Source organism: Otolemur garnettii, unplaced genomic scaffold (assembly GCF_000181295.1).
Source record: "Otolemur garnettii isolate 467f Iridium unplaced genomic scaffold, OtoGar3 scaffold00016, whole genome shotgun sequence".
Taxonomy (NCBI): Eukaryota; Metazoa; Chordata; class Mammalia; order Primates; family Galagidae; genus Otolemur; species Otolemur garnettii.
The window spans coordinates 8,053,455-8,078,462 of NW_003852411.1; the positions used below are offsets into that span (position 1 = coordinate 8,053,455).

The window sequence follows — 25,008 nt, forward strand, 5'->3', positions numbered from 1 at the left end:
TTATGGTTAGACTAGGATTATAGGTTTTGAGAAGGAGACCACAGAAGGCAAAGCACCGTCCTCCACATAGCACCAAGAGTACATGCTAACAACATGATGTCACTGAGATGTCAACTTTGGGAACCTGTCTAAGGCAGTGATGATGAGCTATGCTCTACTTTCAGGAGAGAGAAATACTGGCAAAATTTATTTGGAATTGGCTGAGTGTGGTGGCTCACACCTATAATCCTAGCACTCTTGAGAGGCTGAGGCGGGTGGACTGCCCTGAGTTCAGAGGTTTGAGACCAGCCTGAGCCAGAGTGAGACCCCACCTCTACCAAAGAAAAAAGTCAGGCATCATGGTGGGTACCTGGAGTCCCAGCTACTTGGGAGGCTCAGGCAAGAGAATCGCTTAAGCCCAAGAGTTGGACATTGTTGTGAGCTATGATGCCATGGCACTCTACCAAGGGCCATAAAGTGAAACTCTATCTCAATAAATAAATAAATGAAAAAAATGTATTTGAAATTATGGGAGATGTGTCTCTTCTTTCCACTTTACATATTTATTCAATCCTTTATTTGTGTCAACATGGACTCATGAAAATTTATTTCATACTTTGGGTTATAATTCCAAATTACATTTAGTATTCAGTTTGGGTGACTGGGAGATCTTTCAAAAGGCTCTGATGCTCCTTTAATATACCCACATCATTTTATTTTACTTTTTTAGCCCTTCCTTACTTTTTGGCCCTCCTACATGCTCCAGGCTCATCTTGAATATTCCTTGCCCCTCCCCTAGAATGATGCCTTCTAGGAATCCGGTACCTTTCAGTGGAGAGGGATATTAGAAAACAAGATCTGAGCACTGAGTGAAGTGTCTTAATATTCTCTAGCTATCATTCTTAAGTTCACAGTAATAAACATTCATATGCAATTATTTTTTGTCACACAAAATCTAAGGCAAAATCTACTATTCCATTAGGAGAATCTGATGATAGAATCACTTTCCTATAAGAGAGGGTGAGTATAAAAATCAGGGGTCAGCCAACTGTGGCTCACAGGCCAGGAGATGCTGAGCTACAAATGGTTTTTACATTTTTTAGTGGTTGGAAAAAAATCAAAAAAATAATATTTTGTGACATGTAAAAATTATATGACATTCAAATTTCAGGGTCCATAAATAACATTTTATTGGGATACAATTATACTCGTTTGTTTATACATAATGATCTTTGCTTGAGAAGCGTATAGTTAAGTAACTGCAGCAGAAACCAAATGTGGTGTTCTCACTGCTGCTCAGCTTACCATAAATTTCAGTGGCACAGTTATAACTTAATAGCATTTCAAGTGGAACACGTACTGTGATATTTTATTTTGTTTTCATAAACAGTTGCCTACTCTTCATGTTGAAACAGGAAAATAATAACAAACTTCAGATATTTCAATTTTAAGGCAGAGCAGAGTGTGGATTATTCTGTTACAAAATTAAATGGCAAAACATTGTTTACCATGTAATAACACTATAGCTGTTCTTTTTTTTTTTATTAAATCATAGCTGTGTACATTAATGCAGTCATGGGGTACAATGTGATGGTTTTATATACCATTTAAAATATTTTCATCAAACTGGTTAACACAGCCTTCACCCCATTTTCTTAGTTATTGTGTTAAGACATTTATATTCTACCCTTAGTAAATTTAACATATACCCTTATAAAATGCACTGTGGTGCAGGTGAATTTTGGGAGGTGTGGTTCCCACCAATTACCCTCCCTCCACCCATCCTCCCCCTACAACATGTGAATGTCATTAAAGCATTTAATTTCTCCATCATAAATGAAACTCAGTTTAGGTGGATACATGATCCTGGGTTGAAAGTTAACTTGTTTTAGAAGATTAAAACTGGATGGCCATCCTGTTCTAGCTTGAAAGGTTTCAGCAGAGAGATCTGCAGTCATTCTAATATTCGTCCCCTTGTAGTTTATGGTTTTCTTATGTCTGGCTGCTTACAGAATTTTCTTCTTCATATTAACTTTGGCAAAGTTAATTATAACGTGTCTTAGAGATGCCTTATTTGGATTGAGTTGTGCTGGGGCTCTGAAACTCTCTGCTATCTGAATTTCAGACTCTTTTGGCATGTCTGAGAAATTCTCCTTGATTATCTCATGGAGTAGAGCATCAGGGCCTTTTGAAACAACCTCGTCACCTTCAGGAATTCCTATAAGGCAAATATTAGTTTCTTTGAATTATCCCAGACCCCTCTAAGAGAATGATCCATTTTTGCTCTCTACTTCTCTTCCTCTTTGAGTGTTTGGTAGTGTTCAAAATCTTTGTCCTCAATGTCAGAATTCCTTTCTTCTGCCTGCTCCATTCTGTTACTGAGGGATTCTACTATATTTCTCAGTTCTTTGAAGGCTGCATGTTCTTGTCTCAATGTGTCAAAAAATCTTTGGTGATTTTGTCTTTGAATTCGTTGAATTCATGAGACAACTTTTGAAATGCTCCTTGAATTTCTAATTCCAATCTTACCTCCATTCTGTTAATCTTATTTGCAATCCAAATTCTGAATTTGATTTCTGACATATCAGCCATTTATTTATGAATGTGATCTTCTAGTGTGTCCACCATGTTGCTCCTTGGGGGAGCAATCTACTCTGAATATTCATATCGCTGGACTTTTTCTGCTGATTAAGCCCCATGACTATTTTACACCATTTAGCTAGATAAGCAGATAAGGTGAAGTTGGGTTGGGGGCTCCTGGAGTAGGGATTAACTAGTCCTTTGCCCAATAGCTGGGACTGGTGTCTGTACCTTTTTCCCTAGACTTTGCAAAGGACCCAAAGTATTACAGCCTGAAACACTGGGAATCTGCTTGGTGTGGTGGGGCTAAGTGGCACTGTCTTGTTTTCAGCTGGCTTCTGTCCAATCCTAGTGAATCAGTAACTCTGGGTTGAAGTCTCAGATGTGGAGAAATACCAGCAACTAAGTTACCTCATCCCCCATGGGCAATAATTAGAAAAAGAAAATCAAACCTTCCCACAACCACACACCCAGGGTACTACTTTGGATAGTCCTGGGGTGATTGGCCCAGGTCAAGAGTTCCAAATCAATTGTTCCAGTCAGCACCCAGTCTCAAGTGGGAGAGATCAAAAGGTCTCCAGCAACTAGATAGCAGGGGTCTGCTGGCAGCTCGACTATGACTCACTCCAGTGATCCATGTAGTCAGAAGGACCCAACCAGCAAATGAATTAGTCCAGGAAGGTTGATGCCTCCTTCTCCACCTTCCATCTATGTCATACCCAGTCACTGGTAACCCTGCAGGACTGTGACCCAGTTCCCTTCAATGAGCAGATGCTCCAGGGGTTTGCACCTGGCTGAGTCACAGGGAGATCTATGTCTCCCCAGCCAGACCACTGCACTCTGCCACCACTCTGCACTCTGCACTCTGGCAGGGGGAGCTAAGGCCTGGCAACATTGGGTGCTTAATGGAAGTTGGTTCACTCAGTTCCAGCCCTGCCCCAGATTGATGTTGCTGCCATTTATATTCTCACTGAATTTGCATTTCTGTCCCAGCTATATTCCCCTGCAGGCCAGGTGCTGTTTGAGTTCACAGAAACTGTGAGTCAGCCCCACCCTGTGCTGCTGCTGGTGCGCCAATTCTCACGGACCTGGCATCTCTGTCTCTGCTGCCATCTGTATTGAGGTGGGTACACTTAGAGCTTGCACTCAGCTCTCAGTTCCTGCCTCTCCCTGGGCTGCTGCCTACATACAGTTCTCAGTTTCTGCTTCTCCCTGGGCTAGTGCTGTTGCCTGGCCTGCTTTTGTCTCAGCTATGTTCCCCTGGGCCCTGGGTGCTTCTTAGGTTCACTAAAGCCACACTTCTGACTCAGTCTCACTCTGGGAGTATGCCATTTCTACCTACATGTTCTAGTCTCTGTCTCCATAGTGCCCCACCCAGGCAGGTTCCACTTCAGGTATACCCTTTACTCACGGAGCCTGAATTTCTGTCCCAGATCTGTTCCACCAGTGGCTGTCATTGGAATAGAGGCCTGGCTTTCTCTGGTTGCCAAAGGATGTGGGGTGTGTCTCTCCAAAATATCCCCAGGGGTGTGAGCCCCATTGTTCCTGCTTATGCCACTGTTACTCTGTGCCATTGGGCACCACTTCTCCCTTTCCTGTATGGCTCCCTAGGTCCACAATCCCCTCTTTACATCTATGCCACAAAATCAGCACAGACCTGCTACAGCCCATGCCTGTACACACCTCCCGAGAAAATGCCAAGAGTTTGGACTCCATAGGAGATAGGCTACCAGACCTCCTGAGAGTGGAGGGGAGTACTGGAAGTTCAGAATTGCAGGTAGAGAATATATACAGTTTTATGCCTGGTGGGAGAGTGCCATGAGACACTACTGGGTTTTCTCTGGGGAAGGAGTTCCAGTTCTTAGAGAGTATTTCCCATGAGATAAAATAGGAGGAGATATGAACTCTGCTTGCTTGTTTGTATAAAGTATACTGTGAGCCATTCTCATAGGGGAGGGGACTCCTGTCCACTTGGCAATGGATTTTGTACCTATTGTATGTTTCCTTATGGTCACATCTTTCCTCAGTAGGGTTGATGTGTGTTCTTCAACCTTCTCTCTTGGCTCAGCTCCCAACTATCGGCTTACTTGCAAAACTTCTATCCTTCAACTCTCCTTCTGGACAGGCGCCTCTATGGAAAGCTGGCTCCGGTTGGCCATCTTGCCTCTGCCCCCCTCACTATAGCTTTTCTAAAACAATAAACACTAATAAACTAAGGAGTTAACACAATATTATTAATTTAGAGAAAAGTAAAAGTTTAAAAAAAATTAGAAACTGTAAAATGTCTGTCTCATCAGAGCAGAATTTCTTCACGAAATTTGCAAAGGACAAAGTCAAAATGAAGCTACAACCAAAGTTTCTGAGCCTCTCATTTCTTAGCCAAACAAGGAAAGCCATGTACCAATGGTGATTTAAGTCAGGTATGATTGCAGCAGCCACAGAAATATATCTAGAGAAAATTAATTTGTTAAAGAAAATTAGCCTTTCAGTAAGAATAATTGCTCAAAAACTTGAGAACACTAGGGGAAACATCAATAGTCACTTATAAGAAAAAAGACAACTTTTTCTTAATGGTATTCTTGGCTTTTGGCAAGTTGTTAGACAGATATTATTGATACTGCTTAGTTGTCCTTGTTTATCTGAAAAGCCAATGCCAAGTATGCAAAAACTCAAGAATTAGCCTCTAAGAACAGTCATTGTGTAACAAATACACACAGAAATATTTTCAGAGGAATTGAAAAAAGACTAATTCATTACAACCTGAAGTAGAATCTACTAAGATATTTTACAACTGTTAGTGCTAAAAATACATGTGAAGGAAAAAAAGGCTTGGAAGTTCACAAACTTATAAAATGCCAGCTGTTAAAGTTTATTTATTCATTGTATTATTCATCAGTAAGCACTTTGTGTAAAACATTCATGTGTTTTTGAACCAGTAGTGTTATGGTATATTTTATTTATTCTCAAGGAGTTAAACATCATCAATTCCATGACTTTTTCTCAGAAGTATAACTAAATATCCTGACTTAACTTATCATATAGCAGTTCAATGCCTTCGTGGAGAGACTTTTTGAGGTCAGGGCTGGGACTGATTTTTTTCTGAATGAAAAGGACCATTTTTAAACACTCATATTAAATACTGCAAGCTTTTGGACATTAGTTTTGCTAAACACTTCATAATGTTTCTAAGTGAATTCTACTTAAAAATACCAGACAAAAACAGTGCATACAAAAACAGTGCATATATGGAAAATGTATACTGTGGTAGTCATTCTGTTGTTTTAATCAAAAATAATGTCGAGCTGCTTTATACATTCTTAATGCTATCAAAAGTTCAAACAAAAAGGGAGATCTTAATTCTCCCACAGATTTGTAGTAGATTTATTTTCTAAGCTCAGACTATATAGTTCATGTGGTTTTTGTCAGACCTCAGTACAAACGCAAAGGAAATTTTCACATTCAAAATATATTTTATCTTTAAAATTAACCTTCCATTTAACCTGAAACTAGAGTTGATTAACTGGCAGTGCAATGACATGCTAACAGTATAATATACTATAGAGAATAATATAATTGAATTGTATAAATGCCTTCTAAGCAATGAAAATGCTCAATTAAAACCATACGTTTATGAACTGTTATCAGGATTCAGCAGTAGGTATCTATGTGAAAAGGCATTTTCAAAGATAAAATAGGTTACTTTTCATTACAAATCACCATTAACAGATGAACATTTGCAATTTGTGTTGGTGGCAGGGAATACTAACTTTGAACTCTAAGTGAAATGTTATACCCCTCAAATAATTCTATTCTTCTCATTAGCAAGACTTATAATACAAACAAAATTCCAATTTTAAAAATTACCAAAGAAATGGAACTCCATCTAAAATATTTACTATTGACCATTATAAAAAAGGTTTGCCAAGTCCTGCTAAGATAAGCAATTAATAGAAATTTAAACCATAATTTGGAAATCTTAAGAAAGAAAAATTTATTCAGGCTTTAAATTTTGATTAAGACTATTTTATATGTTAATCTATAAATGTATTTCAAATTTTAGGCTGAAATCGCCTAAAAGAGCTAGCTATCCTCATTGGTTGGGTGGTACATTAATGAAACCAAGAAGATAAGTTCAAACAAATCCTTATTCTTCATGAATGTTTTAGAGATGAATATTATTTGTGCTTTAAAGGATCTAATTTAAAAGCTTTTATTTATAAAACTGAGAAAAATTACTCAAAGAACACCTGCAATTCATGGTAGAACAACATATCATTCACTGCTTAAATCTTCCAAATAAATAAGTACTTCCCTTCTTGTTCCATTTTAATTCATGCCTATTGAGAACTGAGAATTGTACTTCTGTTTGGAGTAGGAGGTTACAGGTAAAGGTTATGAATATATTGCTCAATCTTTATGTCCTTGTGTAAATAAGGAAAATGAATGAATTGATTGCCTTGTTAAACACACTCTCAGCCTCAAATCTACATTGCCTTCTTCACAGTTAGCCAAAGTACAATATGTATTTCATTTTTTTTTTCTATTTCAGAAATAAAAGCATTTTCACAAATGAAATAAAGTAAGCTTAAGAGGTATAGGCAAACTTCCTAGAAAGGAAATGGCATTATTTCCTCAAAACTTCATAATATTACAAAGGCTTTCACACAGACAATTCTAAAAGGTTTAATCATTATATAAAGCCCTCTCTTCTGGGTGCCTGGAGGCATCATACGGAGTGAACAAGAGGATCTGAAATGAAAGAACTCATGTCCCGTGGACATGAAGAGTCTTATTAAATCACCAAAAAAATATAGTCATCAGAGATCCTGGCAACAATAAAACAGTGTGGAGAAGACTACTCAGCAGCTTAACAAAAATACGGCACCTTTTGTTTAAACACCTAGCTCTGAAAGGAGGCCAGTGGTAGCAACGATACTTGTGTTTAACTTGGATTGATTACATAGCTAATTTTTTAATGTTATTACCTTTTTAAAGGATATGCTGTTTCATGACTAATTTCTTAACAGGTTTTATATACAGATATAAATGATTTTAAAGCCTGTATTAAACATAACTTCTTTGATTCAAGAAAGCTATTTGAACTTTACATAAGACACTAACATATAAAAAGGGAGATGTGAAATGCGGTTATCTAGAAATTAAGCTAGATTCTATATGCATTTTAAGTTTTAAAACAATACAATCGCCAAGCAGACAATCATTAAGTGAATGACATTTAATGAGCCAAATAATAGAAGTATCTAGCATTTAATCCTCACAAGAACACTATTACACAGGGTCTATGATTCTCCCCATTTACGGTTGAGAATTGGATAAGCAATTTATTCAAAGTCACAAAGCTAGTTTAGTAAGTGGCAAGAGTTGGATCTGAAACTAGTCTATGTATCTCAGAAGCCAACGCTCTTATTGATCACCCAACCAGTGCTGCCTCATAAATATATAAGGCAAACCAGATATATAATTTCAAATTTTCTAGTAGCCACATTAAAAAATGTGAAAAGAAACTGAGGAAATTAACTTTAACAATACATTTCACTTAGCCCCATATATCCCAAATAGCATTTCAATACATAATCAATGTAAAATTATTAATTAGATGTCTTACATTATTTCTTCATATTAAGTCTTTGATATCTGATGTGTATTTTGTACAATACCTTTCAGTTTGCATTAGCTACATTTCAAGTCCTCACCAGCCACACACAGTTAGTACCTACTGTATTAGACAGTTTACTGCCAAACCATTCACTCAGTGAATATGTCTTGAGGGCTACTGTGTATTAGACATGCAAAACAAAGGTCTGCTCTTACTTTACATTCCTTGGAAAGAAACATAAGCCTGTAATAAAGCAATCAAACATCAGATCAGACAGCAATGCATGCTATGAAGAAAATGAACTACCACAGTATCACAGAAAGTGACTCAGTGATCACTTTCATTAGGAAGACCCTTTGAGAAGGTGATGTTCTGAAGTACCTAAACTTCCCTAAGTGACATACATTATGGATAGACAGGATGTGCAGTGACGAGAGCTACAGTAAATAAGCACCACTGGTCTAGTGAGGTCTTTTCCTTTCTAATGTGTAAATCTTTGCACCTGCAACATAATATTCAAGTACTTAGCAATGGAGCCATTTGTTAAAATTTAAGTGACTTTGGCAGTCACCGTCTTCACAGTAAAGTGGTAATTTTAGAAAAAACAAGAGCTACATATTTCTGGTGGGGACACAGATGGGAGAAAACAGTTGCATAAACATAAGCCATTTAAAAGATTAACATATGGCCAAGATAAAGGCCAGGATGGAATGAAAAAAGAACAACTGAAATATGTACATAACTTTGGCCTCCATCTATTTCATGCATCGCTATAATTTTTAAAGTTTTTTTTTCCCCTTCAAGGAAATAAACATTTGATTTATGTATGTACTAACCATCTAGGAAATTCTTCTTCTTCTTTTTTTTTTTTTTTTTTGAGAGAAAGAGTCTCACTATGTTGCCCTTGCTAGAGTACTGTGGTGTCATAGCTCACAGCAACCTCAAACTCTTGGGCTCCAGTGATTCTCTTGCCTCAGGCTCCCAAGTAGCTGGGACTGCAGGCACCTACCATAATGCTTGGCTATTTTTGCTTGCAGTTGTCATTGTTGTTTAGCTGGCTCGGGCTGGGTTTGAACCCGCCAACTTCAGTGAATGTGGCTGGCTCTGTAACCACTGTGCTTATGGGCACTGAGCCCCATTAGGAAATTCTTGAGCTCTTAAGTGAGATCACAGAAAAATCATGAGCTCACTCAAAGAAATCCATTGTTTTTTGGGCAGGGGTGACAGTGTCTCATCTGTCACTCAGGCTAGAGTATGGTGCTATGACTCTAGCTCAGTACAACCTCAAATTCCTGGCTCAAGTGATCCTCCTATCTCAGCCCCTCCTGAGCAGTTGGGACTACAGGTGCCCACTCTGCACAACTGCTTTGTTATTTTTACAGACACTGTGCTTCACTGTGTTTCCCAGGCTGTTCTCCAACTCCTGGCCTCAAGCAATCCTTCTGCTTCAGCCTCCCCAAGTGCTGAGATTGTGAGTGTGAGCCAGTGTGCCTGGTCAAGAAAGGTAAAACGCAGGAAAGCAGGTTCCTTTCTCTCTTGAAGCAAGTAGCATCCCAAATTATTTAGTATTGAATAAAGATACAGTTAACATGTGAGTAAAGCCTGCTTTTCAATTTATGAGAGTTAAAAATCATAAAAAATGAAGTCACACTTACTATAGATTGTCAGTTTTATATCCTTGGCTTGTTTTCCAGCTGCATTAGACACAGTGCATTGGTAGCGCCCCTTGTCACTTCTTCGTGCTTTCTTTAGATGTAGAACTTGTCCTCTGTCTAGAAGTTCAATATTAGGATCTCCCAAAAATAAAGGCCTAGAAATAATAAAATTTCATCCCATGGGTACATTTTCATTTTTCCATATTTCTTCTTCTCTTCGTAATCACAACAAAAATCAAAGGTTAAAAATATGAATGAACGTGGATTAAAAATACAATAATAAGATTGGTACTCTTATTCAGAAGAATGAAGTTATTAAACCACTTTACTAATGGAAGTTAAGTTAATAATCACTTTGAGATCAAAAGTTTCTCCATTTTGGCTGGGTGCAGGGGCTCATGCCTGTAATCCTAGTACTCTTGGAGGCCAAGGCGAGTAGATTGCCTGAGATCATGAGTTTGAAATCAGCCTGAGCAAAAGGGAGACCCTGTCTCTACTAAAAATGGAAAAACTGATGCAAGAGGATCGCTTGAGCCCAAGAGTTGGAGGTTACTGTGAATTATGAACCCACGGCACTCTACCCAGGTTGACAGCTTGAGACTCTGTCCCCAGAGAAGTAAAATAAAAGTTTCTCCATTTCAACTTGAATAGTTTAATAACATTAGCAGAAATCTAGTAATACTATTATTCACTTTATCCATTCTTCTGTTCTTATTCTCTAAGTATTCTTTTTTATTTTTTGGTTTGCATAGCCAAAATTTCTACTGTCATCTGGAAAAGAATAACTAAGAATTTAATATTATAGTACTGAAACTTCAGGCCAGGCAATATTATTTTAAATCAATATTATTATACAATCTGGAAAAGTATTCACAAGTGTATGGACAGTTATTATTTACTAAAGACAATGATTTGCCAATCTCTCTAAAAAGTATTATAATAAATATAAATGCTTACATAATAATACATGCTGAAGATGTTTATGCCCAAAGAAGCTCATATGTGGGGTTGTCAAGAAGACAACATACAGAGACATTTACTGACTACTACGAAATGTTCACTTTATGTAATTGGCATCAGCTTTATTTTAATATCTGAAGCAATGGTTATTAAAGTCTATGATATCCTAAGAATCATACCTTCAAAATCCATTAACATTGTCTCAGGAAGATCCACAGCTAGTTTTTTAAAAGTTTCAATGACTTAGCGACATAATGAATTATTAGATGCATCGAAATATTAATAACCTTCTAGTTAAACTGCACAATAAAATGGCAAACACATTTAATTTTCTATAGTAGGGTCCTTTACTATGTCTTAGTAGGAAGCTTTGGATAAAACGATCCAAAGCTAAGAGTATAAAGTACTTGAATATTTTAAGTTTTTAGAGGAAGTAAATATTTGACAATAATGCTACTTAAATTTAAGTAATGCTAAAACTTTTGATTGTTAATTATGTAAGCAACATAAAAATTCAACCCAAAAGTAAGCATGGTATTGAGAAAAATTCTGCTTGGTCTATTACCCTTACTGTGAGTTTCCTAGCCTTGTCACCATTATCACTTTGAATTATATTCTTTCACGTGGTTTCCTAAACATTTTTACTCATAGCCCTAAAGAAATCCAAAGTTCTAATATGTGTATTATAAATGCTATGTTATCATTCCGCCTTTCTTTTCACTCTGTAACAGCTATGGAGCTATTTTTGCTACAGAGATTGACCTTACTCTTTCTAATTTAATTGCTGCACAGTGTTTCGTACTATCTCATGAGTTATCTATCTATTTTCCTAATGTCAGGCGTTAGTCAGTTTTCACTTTTCTGCTGTCACAATCTGCAGTCCCCAACCACCCGGGACTTGGACTGCTAGCAGGAACTGGGCTGCACAGCAGACGGTGAGGACCAGGGAGGGAGAGAAGCTTCATCCGTATTTACAGACACTTCCCATCACTGGCATCACCAGCTGAGCTCCTTCCTCCTCCTGTCTGATCAGCGGAGGCCTTCGATTCTCTTAGTATTACCAACCCCACTCTGGGGATCTAGGTTACACAGTGCTTATGAAACTCTAGTGCCCAGCCCCACACTCTCCCCATGTATGGAAAAATTGTCTTCCACGATAGCAAATTTTCCCTGGTGCCAAAAAGCTTGGGGACTTCTGGTCACAATGTTGCAGTGACTATCATACTATATCCTCCCTATGGCCATGCACGACTGCTTCCTCTCCTGGACACTGAAAGTGTAATTACTGTATCACAGTTTTCCAAGTTTAATACATATCAACAAATTGCCTTTCAGGGAACTAATTTACATTCTCTCCATCAGAATAGAATATCTTACTTTCCCCCACTCTAGCCAAAACTTGATATTTCAAACTTTTAATCTTTTTGCCAATATGGCTTGTGAAGAACAGAATTTAATACGCTTATCGCCTAAGTATAATTTTTAATTGCCTGCTCACACCCGCTATAAATTTTTCTATGTTGCTTTTGTCTTTATTATTGATCTGTTGAAACAATCCTTTATTTCATACACTGCAAATCTTGACTCTTCACTATGTAAGCCTTAGATCCCTGCTCTCAGAAACTGTATTATGTGAACGCTGACTACCTTGTGGGAAATAAATTCTCACAACCAACACGGATCACCACAGCCATTTAAGCAGGAGAAACCTCAGCAGCCCTTCAGATTGGGAAGTATGAGAAATGTCTCACTGTTCCTCTGTGGTTCTTTTATACCTACAGATAGAACTAGTTGAAGTATTCATCTTGCTGTCATAAACACACTTTCCTTTATAAGTCAATTCCTTGTAAAGACAAAATTATCTCTGAATTTAGATCTTGCCTTTTTCACTGTTAGCCTCTGAATAAAGGATATTTAGTGTACAGGCATCCCTAGGTTATGGACAAAATATATTCCTGAGAATGTCTTTACTTAGATTTGTATGTAACTCCGCTTTCTAAGGAACAGTGCATATATGGTAATAATAATACTAGTACAATGGCTCAGATGTGGTAATGCTAATACAGTGTAATATAGTAATAATAATAATAATACCCCTGTACTGAAATAATAAGCTACAGGAACTATTGTGTTCTTTACATGAAAAGTTTAGACAGGACATAGGAAAAATTTTAAAAGAACAATATTAAAGGTTAACACCTAATGTTGCATCAATGCTGCTAGCCTAATAGGAATGTTATGCTTTTTTTTTTTTTTTTTTTTTTTTTGCAGTTTCTGGCTGGGGCTGGGTTTGAACCCACCATCTCCAGCATATGGGGCCGGCACCCTACTCCTTTGAGCCACAGGCGCCGCCATGTTATGCTTCATTTTATCTTCTAGCCAACCAATAATAACCTTTCCATTTCAATAATTAATCCTCTACATTGCTTAGTGATAATTAATGCTTTCATCAGAGCAATGCCTTTCACATAGTCCATGATTCTCATTTTAACCCTTATAATTGTTCCAGTACTCCAGGGACAGAAGCCTAATGCTTTTCCAATGAATGATGGCACCTGGTTTTTCTCCCAACTCTTAATTGTTTCCACTATAGTCACCTTTCTCTTTGCTCTTGCAGGCCCACCTGGACTTCAGTGGACTTCTGCTTTGGAGGTGTGGTCATCAGGGTAAATAAATCACAAAATCAAGGGGAAAAGTGAACAAAAGTGGTGCTGTGTGGAAGCTACCCAATAGACAATGAGACTGGCTGCCAGCACAGAGGTGCTGCCCCAGCCAGCTGCGTGTGCCGTGTGGGTTTGTTTATATGCACACAAGAAATGAGTTCTTGAATTATTAATTTAATTACATTATCTTTATGGGGCTCCCTGGGAACCTATTTGTATGTACTGAATGCTGTATAATATATAACCCAGGGACTGCCTATATATTAAATTTGAGTTGCCCTAGATTTCTAAGACACATTCCCAACACTTACATAAATCCTTGTAATACATAATAATGAAAGACCTTAAGACTATTTTTGAGTAATACAGTTTTTCTTTATGCTTCATGTGATAAAATAATTAAAAAGAGAAAAAAATCCACACACATTTATATACCTGTTTTCTATCAGTTGGACTCTTCCAAAAAATACAGAAAAGTTACTCACTTGCCATCTTTGAACCAGTGAATAGCAGGGAAGGGATTGCCTCTGGCCTGGCATTCCAGGGTGGTGTCATGGTTGAGGATAACCGATACTTCATTTGGGGAGCTAGCACCTGTTATGGTGGGGGGAACTGAAACAAAGACATTTTATTATGAAACTCTCTGACTTAGCAAACACAACGAGATGAGGGAAGCAGATAGGCGATGCCTTCCATAGTATTTCAACAAGGTATTAATGTTAAAAATAAAATATCATACAATAGTTCATATTCATATCACATCTGTGCACCTGTATGCTAGATTTAAATATAGAAAAACATTCATTAAACAATTGCTAACAGGACAATTACTTGCAAGAATTATGATAGGACAGGATGTGTTTTGAGGCACAGTCAACTCGTGTGAAAAAGCAGTTTAGAATATAAGTAAGTGACAAAATTCATATAATGCAATTTACTCTTGCTATATCTTTTAGATAATGAATATTGTAATTAGCATCAATTTTATAAAGTTCAGATTCTACTGTTCAGATATTATACTGTTGTGTTGCTTGAAGTATACTAACTCCTCCCTTTAAGGTACTCTTATGGTAAAACTGATAGAAGATATAACATGAAAAATAAAGTGCTAGTTTTTATTCTTGGAATTATCACGATTTCTCTGACCTTAGCCCTCCCCTTTCATACCATGTTAAAGTATTTGTCTTCATCTTCAGACAAATGACCAGCCACAAGAGCAGCGGTTCTCAACCTGTGGGCCGTGACCCCATTTGGGGGGTCTCCTGCATATCAGATATTTACATTACGATTCATAACAGTAGCAAAATTACAGTTATGAAGTAGCAATGAAAATATATGGTGGGGGGTCACTACAACATGAGGAACTGTATTAAAGGGTCGCGGCATTAGGAAGGTGGAGAACCACTGCTCTAAAGGGTTTCAGTAGGAGAGGAATGTATGATCGCGTTTATGTTTTGTGACCACCTGAGTGAAGCTGCTGAGGGCGGCTGTGTAAAGAAGGATTAGAATGGCCAAGAGTGGACGGATAGAGGAGAGCAGTTAGAGGGCTACAATGTTAATTCAGCTAATGAATGGCAAATATACTGTCACAGGGGAATGGAAATAAGTAGATAATTTAACACAGAAGTAGGAAGGAGACATAACAGGATGTAAAAGGATTTAAAGAGTTTGAAGAACAGAAGAAAGTGAGTGGATGCATGGAGGTCCTAGTCACTAAAATGGAGATCAATGAAGGAAACAAAAGTAGACACTTTCTGGGACCTTTCTGTTTGATATACAAAGGAAGAGCATTCGAGTCCATCTAACAGGGAGAATATTAGGCCTCTTTCCCTACAGCTTATGAAAGTCTGAGCTAGAGATAAAAATGTGAGCATCCCCAGCGCACAGATGGAATTCAAAGTCATGGGAGTAAACAAGTGCCAAGAGAAACAGTGCCAATGAAAAAAATAATAAAAAGATGTCTTAATGCGTTTCTACAGCCCATACTTACACATAATAATAGTAATTTGGGGGATAGAAAATTTCAGGTTTTGAGAATTCTAATGAGGAAAATTATTTTATGTTATGGCATTTTATGAATGATAACTTTAATGCACTATAATTCTCTGACCTCATTTCCACTCTGGACTTACAAATTACATGCCTATTGTGAGGAGCTAAATATTAAAAATGGGGAGAGTCGTTTTATCACAAAGTGAACTTTCAATGACAAGTATAATTTTACGAACTAATAAAATCTCAAATTTAGGATTACCATTAAAAATGTTTTCTATCCCGATTGATCACAGCTGCTACCTGCTCTCGGAATTCTCTCCTCTTCACTGGGACAGACTTAGTTACAAGAATTAATTAGAATACAGTGGAAGGTGGATTTGCTGCCTGATCCAGTTCAAGGACAGCCTAGGAGCTTCAGGACATGTGCACAGTGCGAGTGTGCTACACTCCGCCTCACCCTGCATAGGGGCTCCCCAGAAAACATCCTGCCCACCAACCTGGAGAGACTGACAGGAGTTTCCTGTTTTCCATAAGACAGTACCATTGGGGGGTATTTGATACTTCACTGTATAAGATTCCAAGGCATTTCTGTATTATAGATAATAAATATTCCAAACTTTCAATATAATAGGGTTCTGGTCAACTAATATTAAAGACCGAAAGAATAACAGATTGAAACAAATAGTGTTTTTTCCTATCAATTTATTTTTATCCCTAATTTTACGTATAGTTAGAACTATACTAGGTAAGAAGTGCATCCGAGTTGTACCTTTCTATCTCACAAACGGTTTTTCTTACCTAGCACATCGATGTGAAAATACTTCTGGGAAGTGCCTGCAATGTTAATTGCTTTGCAGTAATATCTTCCTGCATCCTCTGGAGTGGCTTTGAAGAGCTTTAGTATCTTTCCATTGTTCACGATCTGAACGGCACTGCTTTCCGTCACCTACAAAGGATAAACTAGTCAAGGTTATCTCTACTCCTAATGAAATGCATAATTATCAATTGAAGTAAAATGTTATTAAGGATTTCACATCCTAATTGATTTCAGATGTGGAGGCAAGGGATTATACATATTTGGACGTCTTCAGTTACCTGGACATCATCTTTATACCATGTAATGATGGGAGATGGAGTACCTTCCACTTCACAAAAGAGACTGGTCAGCTGATTTACCAACACAGACACATTTGTCACTTGTTCTTTATCTTTAATTACTGGAGGAACTGCAAAAGCAGAGGTGTCAGGCTTAGACAGTTTTGTAAGAAATATTATTTATAAAGTTTCTTTATAAAGGTCTTTAGAAAGCAAATTCTGAGATGCTCATGGCTAGAAAAACTGGTCATATTTAAGCATATACTTTATTATAAAATGAAAAGTCTTTACCAATGTATTCATAAGTCACAATCCTTATAGAATTTTTACTTTATTATTTCAAAGTACTCAATTTAGGATGAAATTCAGATAAATTTAAGAGAGAACCTATTGATTACCCATATCAATTGAAATACAAGTTGCTACAGTCTTAAGTGGACTCTTGACTTTGCCAATAATGTGAATATTGCCTTAAAAATTCCATGAAAATTGCTCATGGGTCTATGGAAGTCAACATTCATTTAATTTTTAAAATGTATATACCCTTCTACTCATGCAAAATGGCACATGTACACAATTTTCATAGAAGAGATACTTATAGTAGAAAACAACTGTTAAAAACTCAATGCTCATCCTTAGTGTAGAAAAGTTAAAGAAATTGTGTAACCATACAGTGGGATTCTATAGAGTTAAAAATATTGAAAATCTCTAAGATAAATTGTTTAGTAAAATAGACAAAGTACAGAGTAATGGGTATAAAGTTCTTCTATATGTCTTATATTTTATAGGGAAGAAGAAGATAAAATTATACATATTCCTATTTCCTTGTTTATAAGTAAAATATTTGTTAAGACACACACACACATGTGTACAATACACATGTAAAATGGTAACGTTCCTTGCCTGTAGAGCAGATAGTAGATGCCTTAGCTCAGGGTCAGGATACCTATACTAAGTATTTTTTTTTCTGCCACTTGAACCATGAATGTTACCAAGTAATAATAATAAATTATACAAAATTGTAAATCAAATAAATATACGAAATCAGATCATCAGTTTTGCTTTGAGAGAATAATTTAAATATGGGTAAATTTAATTTATGGATTACTAATTTTGCGTTGAGAGAATAATTTAAATATGGATAACTGTTACATATTTGCTTATATGATTTTAGCATTTTTGTTCCTGTGGATACTTACCATGGACTTTGAGGTTATATTTTCTTTCTGTGGTTCCAGCTTCATTGACTGCCACACAGATGTACTCCCCATTGTCAAATGGTGTAACAGAAGCAATCATCAACAGTGTGCCATCTTCCAAGATAGAGATACCAGGCTCTTGGCCTGTCAACTCTCTACCATTGTGTAACCATTTGATGGTTGGTTGAGGGGTACCTAAATACAAAATTAAAAGTCTTGTGATACTTACAATCATTATTGAATGCCAAATATATCAGGGAGAAATAAATTTTTTTTTTAGGAATATCATTTGTACTCTTAGGTACTGTGCCGTTTTTAAGATATGTCTCCTGCCATAGAAATGTGAAGACTATGGTAATTAATGCCTTTACTTCTTGATCAGTCTTAGGAGATCCATTGCCTCTAGAATAAATTTAAACAAAATTGTTTTTGTTAAAACATTCGGATGAGAGTAAGTATTTTGTTGGCAAGTTCACAGTGATTAGCAGAAGAAAAAGCTATATTAATTCTCCTAACTAGACATGGTAAGAGCTTGGGCTCTTGAGTTGAGCACCCACAGTACTCACTTAATTAATGTTTGTTGAGGTCATTAGATGGAGTAAAAATAAGTATGAAAATAAGATATGTTACAAAAATAAAACAAGAAGATTGCCCAACCCAAGAAAGTACATTAATGATGTGCGAAAATGATGTTTTATAATTCACTTTGTAAAAAATCCTGATATAGTAGAGATGAGGAAATTCTACCATCCATGTGTCTTTTGGACATAGCATTCTGCTAAACAAAGAAAATAGGTTATTTCCATTAAAAAAAAGTTGAGAAAACAGTGACCAGAATTGCTTCCCTGGATTTATTTATGACCAACAGAGTGAATGGAAATGATGTGCTCATGGGGAAAAAATGATAAAACTATCTGAGAATGTATATTAGAGTCAAAAGGAATATTTTAAATAGACAAACATTAACTTTATATTAAGAATTTATTTATCTAGCTACCAATGTGCCAGGCTCTATTCTAAGCACTTAAAAATTTCCTTAATCTCTATAAAGATAGAAAGAAAAAAAATACTAAATAAAATTACATGATTACCTAGGACATTGTCAACAATCTTGTATTAAGGATAATAAAAATATTAAAATATGAACATATAATCCAGGATTCATACAAAAGAACAGCAGAAATACACAGAATGTGTCATTGAGGTTACACTCAAATTGAGTTAAAGTATTGTAAAAGTGACTATGAAAGTTCTATTTGTGGAAAAAAATAAAAGATTGGCCTGTTTAATTGTACCTTTAGTAAAATGTTGACTTATGTAGTAGAAAAGTTACAACTCATTAACTCTAGTTTCCTGCCTATATTGTCAAGAAAAGATTACAATCATTTCCTTACATTCCACTCATTTCCTTATGTACTTCAATCAGACTTCTTAATTAATATTTGTTGAGGTCATAAATAAAAAATGAATAAATTAAAAGAAAGACATTACCTTATCTTTAAGTTATAGATGTTAGAGCAACCCTGGTCAAAATGAAATTCATACAAAAGATCTGTAAATTAACTCAAGTATTATATTCTGGATAAAAATGAGGAGCTGGGAAGAGCTGATTTTTCAAAGTGGAAAGGGGAATTCAAAAGTAAGAAAACATCTTGGAATCACTCACAGGATCTGGGGAGGACAAGCACATAGGTGCCAATGGGCTCACCCAGCCATGTTGAGCACCCACAGTACTCACTTAAATTTACACCCTCCCAAAGCTTCCCTCTCCAGGCCTCCCTAATTCTCACTGGCTCTAAGAATAGCTAATGACAGATCTTTAGATATCTGAAAAGTGTGTTAAAGTTATCTTTCTTTAAACATTGATAGAATATAGAGTAATCACTGACGACTGCTACCATGGAGAGACACAAAAGCTTCCTACAGAAATGGACACAGCATGAGGACCTTTCCTTGCTGCTGCATCCAGAAACAAGTGCCACGAGCCACGTGTGGGAGCACAAGTGGTACAGGCCACTGGGGGCCTTCTAGGGGGTTATGGAGGGACTACCACTTAGACTTTGCCAGAATTGCTGCAAATCTAGTGTGAATCATTGCAGATGACTGTACACCTGAAAGACAGGATGTCTTAATCACCTACTTGGCACCCAACATAAGGGTGATAATGACAAGCCTTCTTTTGCATCCCCCTGAGGAGAGATAATAGCAATCCTTTGCTAGGAAGCATAGTGGGATAGAAAGTCCAGAAATTCAGGAAAAAGTAGAGTTTGGATAAACCTTCAAGAGATAAGTCACACCCTGGCCCAATGGAGAGTGGATTTAGGAAAAGAGTTTTTTAGAAGTGTCTAGAACAAACACAAGGATTATCCTAATTTAATCACTGACTGATTGAGATAACTCTGAAATATTGTGAATAGTTGTAGATGTCATATTTTAAAGAGAAACCTTGCCAAAAAAGGGAATGAAATGAGAAGTAGCAAGAAAGGCATGAACTAGCTGGAAAACAAACTAGATTAGGCAAGTTTGAAGGAACAGAAGGTCTTTCCATAGGTGATAAAATACCTGGCAGGGAAAAACATGCCAAATCCAAGAGATGTTACTTGAAGGAGAGGTTAGTTTATATTATGCTCAAATGTTATAACAGGGACTGACAGGTGGAATTTTGTAAAGATTCTGGGGATTCAATATAGAATTCTGGAAAGCTAAACTGTCATGCCAATGTCCACATCTCTGAGTGTCACGCACCTTTTGCAGGGCATGGGAATGCAATGCGTTGGTTGACCACTCTTTCCTGGAATGGAGTGTTATAGGGAGGTTCTAGATCTTCCAATGTAGGTGGCTCTGTTGGAAAAATAAATGCATTATCATATACTTTCCTTAGGCAATTTTAAATTCTCCTGGGGCATCAACAACCACAGGCATTGATGATTTATACTTCCAGCTGCCTGACATTTCTACAGGGATGTGACCCAGGGCCTTACATAAGGCCTCAAAATTCCCCTGTTCTTACTTCCCTTATTCCTTCATAAGGCATATGATCCAACCATGCATCTTTCTTTCTCCCTTACTCCTGACCTCCACATCTAGTCAACCATATGATACATTCACATATCTGTATATCACTCTCTATCCTTAAGGTCACTGCTTATCTCCAATCCTTACTTTCTCTTACTGGAAATATTTCACTAGGCTTCTTATTGGGATCCTGTTCTCAAACATGTTTCCCTGTGGACTGATGTTCTGCACAGCCGCCAGAACACTCTCTGTGAAACACAAATCTGATCACTGGCTCCTCTAATAGCACCATTACTTGTCCTCATTGTGTCCACAGGCTAAAAGTCTCAGACATGTGTTTTCTTCAGCACACCGTATGAAGACATCCCAGCTCTGTGAACAGCCTCACCATCCATTCATCTCACAAAGAAACTGGCGTTATTCATGAGACTCCCATATCCAATCCATCACCATGTCTGAGGCATTCTTTCCCAATTGTTTTTTGAGTCTATTCCCGTATTTCCCCCATACCATCGCAATTTGCCTGAGCTACTGTGGTAGCCTATAGCAATGACCCCTAATCTTCTCCAGCAAAAGAGTTCTTTTCCCTAAAGAGAGATCTTTCAAAATCCTGAGTCAGCCATATCACTTTCCAGTTATAATGCCTCAGAGTTTTTTCATTACATTTGGAATAAAATATAAATTAATTTATCTGGCTTCATAGGTCTTGGATAATCTGCCCCATGATTATGTCTCTAGCTTCATCACTCATCACTCAGCCCTCAGTCTGGAATGCAGATTTGATTGACTGATTGACTGATTGATTGATTTACTTCAGGGTCTCCAAAGTATTACATACCTAACTCTTTGCATTCTGTCCTTATCCTGAAAGTTTCTCTCCACCATCTCCAGCAAATACTGCTCCTCGCTTCTCCCCTTCCTTCTAATCTCAACTAACAAGCACCCACCCTAGGGAAGCCTTCTCTTATTTGTCTTTCTGTTAAAATGTTATATATATTATTTAACCATTTTATGATGGCATTAACCAAAGTATAATTATGTACTTGTGAGATTATTTCATAAATGCCTATCTTTTCCATTCAGCTATAAATGTGAGTGACCAAATAAAGTTTGTCGAATGAATGAATGAACAGGACAACCTCTCCATCAGTGTTCTGGCCAACCATCCAAAAGAACTGCCATGTGCCAGGTACCTTAGAACTATATCAATACTTAGGGCAGTAGTAACACTAATCAATGCCTATAGTACACTGCTAAAAATTATTTAGGACTGTGCTAAGTATTATGCTATACCTACTTATCTCTTCTTATCTTTTTATTAGTACTCCCTCTAATAGGAATGTTCTTTCCACCGAATTCCATGTGGCTGATTCCTCTTAGTCCATAAGATCTCACTGTAAATATCATCTCCTTAGAGAAGTCCAGCTTGATAATCCAATCTAAAGTAGCCACTGCCAGGGCCATCATCCTATTTTAACTTTCTACACAGTACTTCCCACAATCTGCATTTCGTGTTTATTTGATTGCTTTCTGTCTGCTCACACTAGAACAGCTCATAAAAGCAAGTGTTTGGCCACTTTCCTCAACACTAACTAAAATGCAACAGATACCTGGCAGGAGCTCAATAAGGACCAATCGCTTGAAGGAAGAAATACTGATCTTTAAACCCTCACAACAAGGTCAACATCAACGGCAGCGTAGCAGACCTGGATGACCCGGGGCTCTGTTTTGAGTGCACCCAGCCACTGTGAGGTGAAATCCTACTCTAACTCCCTCCGCCCACAATTTCTCCCAAACCCCAAACAGTGGGTGGAGCTCCATCTAGGGCTGTTTCTACAGCATCATCCACGGCCACTTCTTTCTCAAAAGTCAACATCCAGAAACGGCTGCGTGTTTAGTAACAGCATAGTTTCATTTCTTTCTGGAATGGTTCTCCTTTCAAAGTTAAAGAGTTATAAAAGTTATGTAAAAAAAACTTCCTAAAGGGATTTAAGATTATCCAAACTATTCTACATAGACTCCAAGGGAGTTTCCCCTTAATCCACACCCGCCCCACCACACATATGTTTTCATACATCAAACATCACCTTGGACATGGAGTGTTATCTCCGTTTCATCACTGCCTGCTATGTTAGTAGCAACACATGTGTATACGCCAGCATCTGCGGGCATGGCGTGCTGGATGCTTAAAGTTCCATCTGGACTGCTAATGTGCTGCACGCCATCAGCCAGCACGCTGCTTCGGTCTTTATGCCAGGTGATCACAGGAGCAGGGGTCCCTTGCACATTACACAGAATGTCCACTCTTTGACCGACTTGGACTTTCATCTGTTTAGGGCCACGCTGAATCTTTGGAGGAACTGGAAACAACAATTGAGTGTTAAGAACAATTCCATTTTTAAAAATCCCTTCATTTTTCCCGAATGAGAACTCTCTACCAAGACGCAGCATGGAAAAGTAGGATAATCTCAAGAGGTGAACAACCTGGGTTTGGGTCACTTCCCGGCCGTGTGACCCACAGCAAAGTCAGGGAACTTCCTGAAGCCTATTTCTTGATGATTCAGGCAAAATAAACTGTAATACCAGTACACGGCAAGGATTATAAGAAATAATAAATATAAAACTCTTGGTTCCAAACGTGAGGAATAGCGAGCCTTTAAAAATGTTAGGTTTCCTTTCATGTATAAATAATTTAACGTTTTTATACTGTCTTTAAAGGAAATCCAGGTAATTTCTATAAGTAAAACAAAAAGTATTTCTCTCTATGTACTCAGTTTTTGTTCTCTTTGTGGAAGGATTAGTCAGACAATAAGAAAATTTTCTCATAAAAGCCTCTGCTAATTTCAGAGATGAGAATCACATATAGCCTCTATAATAGAGCCTTTATCTACTTTCCTTCAGGGATTTATGAGGTAATTTATCAAAACACTGGCACAACTTTCTTGGTTTCCACATGCATGTATCGTATACTGTAGAACTGAGCTAACCCACAAGGATATGATTAAAATTTATGTCTCATACATTCCTAAAAGCCTAATTTCTCTATCTTTTTTCCTTAATTCAATATTGAATGAACACTCACTAAAGCTTGCCATGCACTACCTTGTAAGTTCGATACTAATATCAATTTATGAATGCTAAAACTAAAAACAAGAAAGGTTAGGTAATAAGCTTAATGCCCTAGAACTAACAAATGACAGAACTCTCATCGGCTTTCAAACCCTCTGAGCAATAGGACGTGATTGCAGTGAATGAATGATCTGAGAATGAAATCAGATCAATACTGTCTGGGGAAATTTCTTCTGATATTTGAATATCTGTCAACTACAGAATGCCTGGGTTAGAGTACGTACTCAATGTGTTCAATGAATAAATAATTGGATAGTCTGTGGCAAATTGGAGGAATGAAGCCAACCACCCAGAGAGGTTTAAGTTAGTCAAAGAACCCCAGGATACAGAATTGTTTCAGTTGCTGAGCTCTTTAAATATCAAAAATGACTATTGGAACACTATGAAATTTTTCTTTGAGATTAGCTTCTACAATATACCACCAGTATAAATACATAATTTTTTCTACTATGTATCCACAATAGTTATAAATCACTATGAGTAACTAGAAACTTCAAGATCCAAATATTTAATATGGTTCTTTTAAAAAAGGAAAGAAAAGGAAGGCTTATAGGCAACAGATACATTTTTCAAAGTAAATGAAAAAAATCACAAGGCTCATATTTAAAAAAAAATTGCTCTGTAATCATTCTACATACATTTTAAAGGTTAACTATCCAAGTAACTGAGATTATGAATTTCCCTGTGGCCAATTCTTAGGGTTATTATATGCCGTTATTTCAAAACTCACCATGGACATTTAATTTAACATATTGAGTCACATTCCCAGCAATATTGGTGGCAACACAAAGGTACATCCCCGTATCTGAAAGCCGGGTCTCAGAGATCTTCATTGAACCAGATGGAAGGAACATGTGTCTGAAAGGAAGAAACCACATGGTCAGAAACCACCAAACAACACGAGAATCTAAACTGTGCAAGCAGGTTTGAAAACATTCTCCCATCTGCAGAGCATATACGTATCTTAGACATCAGGCATTTTCATATGTAGCTTGTGTGTTCAGTATGATGCTCTTGCAAACCCCGAATTGGTCTTCTTTTATTTTCAATTTAACCTTCTGGTCCAAAATCATTAAATAATTATACATCTCTTTGCTAAGTTGCAGCTATCCAAAGCAAGT

The 25,008-nt window shown here is 37.2% G+C and overlaps 1 protein-coding gene across 1 annotated transcript in view; it reads right to left on the reverse strand.

The window, feature by feature from the left end:
* The window catches only part of HMCN1 (hemicentin 1), a 440,557-nt gene that overhangs the window by 176,347 nt on the left and 239,202 nt on the right, over positions 1-25,008 (reverse strand). Inside the window, 8 exon segments of the mRNA XM_003785789.2 lie at positions 9,832-9,986; positions 13,940-14,066; positions 16,248-16,395; positions 16,545-16,675; positions 17,744-17,938; positions 20,489-20,584; positions 22,846-23,118; positions 24,618-24,745. Coding sequence (XP_003785837.1) covers positions 9,832-9,986; positions 13,940-14,066; positions 16,248-16,395; positions 16,545-16,675; positions 17,744-17,938; positions 20,489-20,584; positions 22,846-23,118; positions 24,618-24,745 — 1,253 coding nt within the window.